This window comes from Callionymus lyra, chromosome 18 (assembly GCF_982586985.1).
Source record: "Callionymus lyra chromosome 18, fCalLyr1.hap1.1, whole genome shotgun sequence".
In the NCBI taxonomy this organism is placed as follows: domain Eukaryota; kingdom Metazoa; phylum Chordata; class Actinopteri; order Syngnathiformes; family Callionymidae; genus Callionymus; species Callionymus lyra.
The window spans coordinates 18,327,491-18,333,490 of NC_141835.1; the positions used below are offsets into that span (position 1 = coordinate 18,327,491).

General features: G+C 43.1%; 1 protein-coding gene across 2 annotated transcripts in view; it reads left to right on the forward strand.

Moving 5' to 3' along the window:
- fndc3ba (fibronectin type III domain containing 3Ba) overlaps nucleotides 1-5,785 on the forward strand; it is a 72,665-nt gene extending 66,880 nt beyond the window's left edge. For both annotated transcript variants that reach the window (XM_087779363.1, XM_087779364.1), the window contains exons 25-27: nucleotides 673-839; nucleotides 1,012-1,139; nucleotides 2,063-5,785. In XM_087779363.1, the coding sequence (XP_087635489.1) occupies nucleotides 673-839; nucleotides 1,012-1,139; nucleotides 2,063-2,374 (607 nt within the window). In that variant the 3' untranslated portion in view covers nucleotides 2,375-5,785. The remainder of the gene's footprint in view (nucleotides 1-672; nucleotides 840-1,011; nucleotides 1,140-2,062) is intronic.
- The last annotated feature ends 215 nt before the right edge of the window (nucleotides 5,786-6,000 follow it).

Below are 6,000 nucleotides of genomic sequence, written 5' to 3' on the forward strand. Positions count from 1 at the left end.
CACTGGTGACAGCAGGTCCAGCAAATGTTCTGCCCTTTAACAAAAGTTGTGACCCTGCCTAAATAATTTATCGATCGGTGTTAATAGTTTACACTCCGCTGCTCAGCTCCGTCCTCTTGAGAGGTTGATGAAGATCATTGATTTTTTTTTTCAGCTTATAAAAAAAAACTTAAAAAAACAGCCGTAAATTCAGGTTTCTCCTCCACACTGCATGAAGAGCTCATCTGGAGTTATAGCTCTTCTAAACCTTCTCCTAAAGCACGTCCTCCATCATTGCCCTCTCCTCTGTCATTTCTCCTGTCATAACCCCGTTCCCCCTCTCTGTCATTACTGCGCCTCACTCGTGAATGTTCTTTCTACGCCCGCCTGTCCTTTCAAGCTCTTTCCATAATTTGCTAGTTAAGAAAAACACAGTTTCAACATCAATTCTTTGTCCTCGCTTCCTCATTCGAGCACATACTGTCCACGGGTCAATCATCTCGGAGGAGAGTCACGTAAAATCCCGTCGTCTAAGGTCAAAAATGAAAAGACGACTTCCTAGTTTGTTGTGTTTTAACGCCAGCGTAAGAAACATTTCACCCACAAATGTTCGACCTGGTGATGTAAAGTCGTGCTAACTATTTACGTTATCATGACTCAGCAGTTCTCTCTCCTTTCCCCCCCCCTCCTCAGGTTTGTGACCATCTATCGAGGACCGAGCCACACCTACAAGGTCCAGCGACTGACCGAGTCCAGCAGCTTCACCTTCAGGATCCAGGCCATCAGCGACGCTGGCGAGGGCCCCTTCTCTGACACGCACACTTTCAGCACCGCCAAGTCTGTGCCCTCGGCCCTGAAAGGTACACAATAATTATTGATACAATGAATTCAAGATAATAAATTTTACTGTGATTCAACATTAAATTGGGCGTAAGACTTCCAATCCAAAGTAAAACACCAGTTATATATTATCTGTAAATGTTAACAGTTGTCATACATGAATAACAAATGGTCCAATTGTGTCGTCGGCAGCCCCTAAAGTTCACCAACTGGAGGGGAATGTGTGTGAAGTCACCTGGGAGACGATCCCACCAATGAGAGGAGATCCCATCAGCTACGCTCTACAGGTGCTGGTCGGTCGAGAATCTGAGTACAAACAGGTTTGTTTCACTCACCAGCTCATTTAGATGGATAGAACGATTTAACGTTATTGATTTAGAGAGAGTCACTTTGAACACCGCGGTCTATACAGTGATGAGGCTTATACAGTGATGCTAGCTTAAACGGTGACGCGGTATATACGGTGATGTGACTTATACTGTGATGCGGCTTATACCGTGATGCTAGCTTATACGGTGATGCTAGCTTATACGGTGATGCTAGCTTAAACCGTGACGCGGCTTATACGGGGATGCTAGCTTAAACGGTGACGCGGCTTATACGGTGATGCTAGCTTATACAGTGATGCGGCTTATACGGTGATGCTAGCTTATACGGTGATGCGGCTTATACGGTGATGCTAGCTTATACGGTGATGCTAGCTTATACGGTGATGCGGCTTATACGGTGACGCGACTTATATGGTGATGCGGCTTATACAGTGATGCGGCTTATACAGTGATGCGGCTTATACGGTGATGCTAGCTTAAACGGTGACGCGGCTTATACGGTGACGCGACTTATACGGTGATGCGGCTTATACAGTGATGCTAGCTTATACGGTGATGCTAGCTTATACGGTGATGCTAGCTTAAACGGTGATGCTAGCTTAAAAGGTGATGCTAGCCTAAACGGTGACGCGGCTTATATGGAGATGCTAGCTTAAACGGTGATGCTAGCCTAAATGGTGACGCGGCTTATACGGAGATGCTAGCTTAAACGGTGATGCTAGCCTAAACGGTGACGCGGCTTATATGGAGATGCTAGCTTAAACGGTGATGCTAGCCTAAATGGTGACGCGGCTTATACGGGGATTCGGCTTACAAGTATTATGACGTCAGCTCTTTGAATAAGAGAGGACAAGTCGATGTTTCCGACACCAATATTTCCCTCATCAGCAACATTTGTTTTGCTCCGTCCACAGGTATTTAAGGGAGAGGAAGGCTCGTTCCAGATCACTGGTCTCCAGAGCAACACGGACTACCGCTTCCGCGTGGGCGCCTGTCGCCGCTGCCTGGACGCCAGCCAGGAACTGTGCGGCCCTTTGAGCCCGTCGTCCCTGTTCACGCTGAGGCGCCAGGAGAGCTCGTCGTCGGGCGAGGCCTGCCCGGCAGAGAGCGCCAAGAGCTCCGGCCTGATCTCCAGCGACGAGCGCTTTGCCGCGCTGATCGTGTGCGTGTTCGCCGGCGTCTCCATCCTCATCGCCTGCCTGCTCCAGTACTTTCTCATGAAGTGAGGGAAACTATAGGATAGAAAGAGAAAACACAAACGTCTCCGGAGCGACGAATCCAAACACTTGACGTCGGTTCCTTCGCTCGTCTGTCTCCATATCTCTGTCGTCGCGTCTCTGTCCAGGGAAGTCGCTGATAATCAAGCCTTAAAACCAGCCGCGAGCGGTTCTTCCTCCGACAGCCTCGCGTGGGTTTTTTTTTCTAGTTTGGATGGGATTTCACGACAGCCTTACTTTTCCGTGTCTTTGCTGCCGTTTGTATCCCATCATCCACTCAGCCATATTCCGGAGCGTTCCGGGCTTTAGCCGCTCCCTGTATGATTCCATTTCCTCTCGCGCGTTTAGCTGCAACGACAATGACAAACACTTCCCCCGCCAACATCGTCACATCATCGGCCAATCAGCAACCAAAGTGATGCAACCATGTGTGGTGTAAGATGCTGCTATCCTGTGATTTTGTTCTTTTATTACGACTAAATAATCCAGTACTCTAATATATACACACACACACCTTATATAAGATGTTTATTATAGCTGATATCTATGAGGCTGGAGGTGCAACTTAATGGCAATAGTGAAGGAACACGCTGGTGTTGGATCACTTCAGAGACGGACCCGACTGTTCCGGCTGATCCCAGTCGACCAGTACAGCGTCAATCATTCACCTGAACCTGCTTTTCTCTTTTTTTTCTAGCGTCCACCCCGGTTTTTATTTTTCAACCCCCTCTGTCGCCACATGTAACAGGAGTGGCGGCCCCAACGCTCGCACAACACACACATACACACAGAAACACAACTCTTCCCCACCTGCAAAACCAAGCCAAGGTACCCCCCCGCCCCCGCCACACACCCTGGCGATCCAAAGACCCACCAGACCACTTTCAGTTCGGGTGTGGGTGCGATGAGAGAGGGGTTGTGGGTTCCATTTTTAGTCGCCTCTCAGCTCTGATTGGCTGCCTGTAACGTTCCTCAGGGAAAAGGCCTTCTGTTGAAGAACCCCCCCCCCCCCAAACACACACTTAACCATCATCATAACCCCCCACAACATTTCCATGATGCTGTGTCTCGGCCGACGCTGTGCCTTGCTCCTGTTCGTGTCAGTTATCAAAGTGGTTTACTAGCTCACAAAAAACCTTTGCCAAAGTGGATGGGAAAGTTCTTTTTGTAGGTTTTTTTTATTTATACTATATATTTGCATACAGTACTTTACATGCCAATTACAGTGCAATCTTCATTTATTTATTGTTTAAAGAATAAGAGACAAGTGTAGTTCTATACTAATTTTTCCTGTAGCATGTTTTGTTTTTTTTAATGGATGTGCGTTAGATTCTATGATTAAGGCCAGCATTCCTTTTAACCCTTTAAGTGTTTCTGTAGCTCCTCAGTCGCAGTTATTGCTGTTTAAAAACATGTAACCAAATGCAAATATGTATTGTACCGAGCGCGCTGCATTCACCAGAACCAATATTTTTCTACATTAACCACAGTGGATTTTATACCGTTTACTCCGTGATTCTTTTTGTCTTTTTACATTCGAAGTAGGAGCTCGTCCTAGTGTACGGAATTAACTTTTCTTTTTCTGGCAAAACATCCATGACTTTAGTCAGTTTTGAAGATCATTGGTCAAGGTTTTATTTCGGAATTCCGAATTAATATTTGGTTTTGATTCATCATTTTTTTACTTTGACGATTATTTAGAGATATATTTTTAAATACACATACAAAACCAAGTTTAGATTCTCTTTCAAACACAAATTTGCGGAATTTCTAACGACTTTGTGTGTTGGCAAGACACAAAGTTAACGGTGAGCAAAAACGACTAGAGCTTCTTTTCTATCTATTTAGATTGAAAATTCACATGTATTTTTAAATTAAATGTGTCAGTTGTTTTTAATTAAATGACCAAAAAAAAAATACAAATAAATATGAATCTGCTACATTTCATTTACAGTTTTGACACTTCAACCTTTTCTTTTGTCATAACTACTGGCTTTTCCAGTTCCAATTCCAGTTGGAATCATAACTTCTTAACTGCTTATCTTTTTACGATGAATATTGATCATAAAGGTCATTTTGATTGAGAATATCTGGAGTGGATGTAATACACTTTGGAAGTGTTGAGCGTTTTTTTTATTTTTATGTTTTCTTCACCTGCCGACTTTTTCTACATAGCAACTACGTAGCAAACGGCGGCCTTAGATCAGTTCACGTCAGCAGTATCGGGGGTATACGTATCTTTTTTTTTATTTTGGTCGCCAAAGTGATCGCCAAGCTTCTCGCATTCACTCAACATTTAAAGAGTTCTGTGATGTTTTTTTTCTGTAACACGCTATTATTATCGTTACTATTTTCTTTGTCAGAGCAACATTAACTTGATCTGTGACTATACTTCATATTATCTTTTGTTGTTTTGTAAACAAAAAAAAAAATGTGCCATTTTATTCAAAGTGTAGCCCCTCCCCCTTTTAGAGAGTTTTTATACTTAAAAAAAAAAAGCTGATTTCACACTGAAAGTAATGCAAAACAAACATGATTTCCCGACCCATAATGGATGTTTGGCTCATGCATAGTGAGTGTTTTGTTCGCAGTATTCTGGATCTGTCCACAGAGCTGACGGCGGAGATGGTTCTGACTAAAACAGAGTTGAAGCACTTTTTCCACGCCGAGCATTAGACGTTTGTTCCGGACACTGCAGCCCTGGCGTCTGTTACGCTCACCGGCATTATTCTGTAGTGTGTGTCCCGCACAGAAGAGAGTGCGGTGCCTTTTTTTTTTTCCTCAGACAATTCTCTTTTAGGCCTTTAAAGCCCCCCAAGCAGGTCACGTCGGATAATCCAAGGACAACACGGCCGTGTTTGTGCGCAGGATACTCTTACATTAAGTCATGTTCAGACGCCTCCCTGTCACCACCTTTCAAGGTCCTTAACATTTGTTGGGTTGTTTTTTTTTTTCTCCTTCATGCCCAGTCTGTGCCTTCTTATCAGATTTTTCTTTTGAGTTTACGATGTACGTTTATTGCAGTAACTAGGTATTGTTTTGACTGCGAGATTTGGCGATTCCACAAAGAGATTCACAGATATTTAAACTATTTTTTAAAGAGAAAAAAGAAAAAATCAAGACATGTATTTTTTACCTCACGGTTTAAGGAAAAGAAAAAAGAGAAAAAAAAAGAGAAGAAAACATTCCAATGTTGTCATGGTCGACTACAAAATGAAAAAGGAAAAATAAATTCATGCATTTCTTCTTGTATTGTAAATGTTAGACGATTTCATATGCATTATATAAAAAGAAACTGCCATATCAATTTTAATGTATAGATTTTTGCAAATACTACCCTATGTATGTAAGACGTAACTGTATCGGTAGCGTATATATAATATATTTATGCCCAATAAATGTTTTAATTTTTTCTGACAAGGTCTTTGTGTGGTTATTCATCTGCAGTTACACATTTCTCAATCGCTTGACATTTGAAGCTGTAAAACGATATTGATTTAACTGGGATCTTCGGGCTTCGGTCGTGCGGCAGAAATCTATGTCCATAAGACAGTTGCCTCTCACTTTTTCAGCAGCTTGTACCGCTGACCTTGCTCTTTCCGTCAATACACACCGTTCATGACCATAGGTGAGTA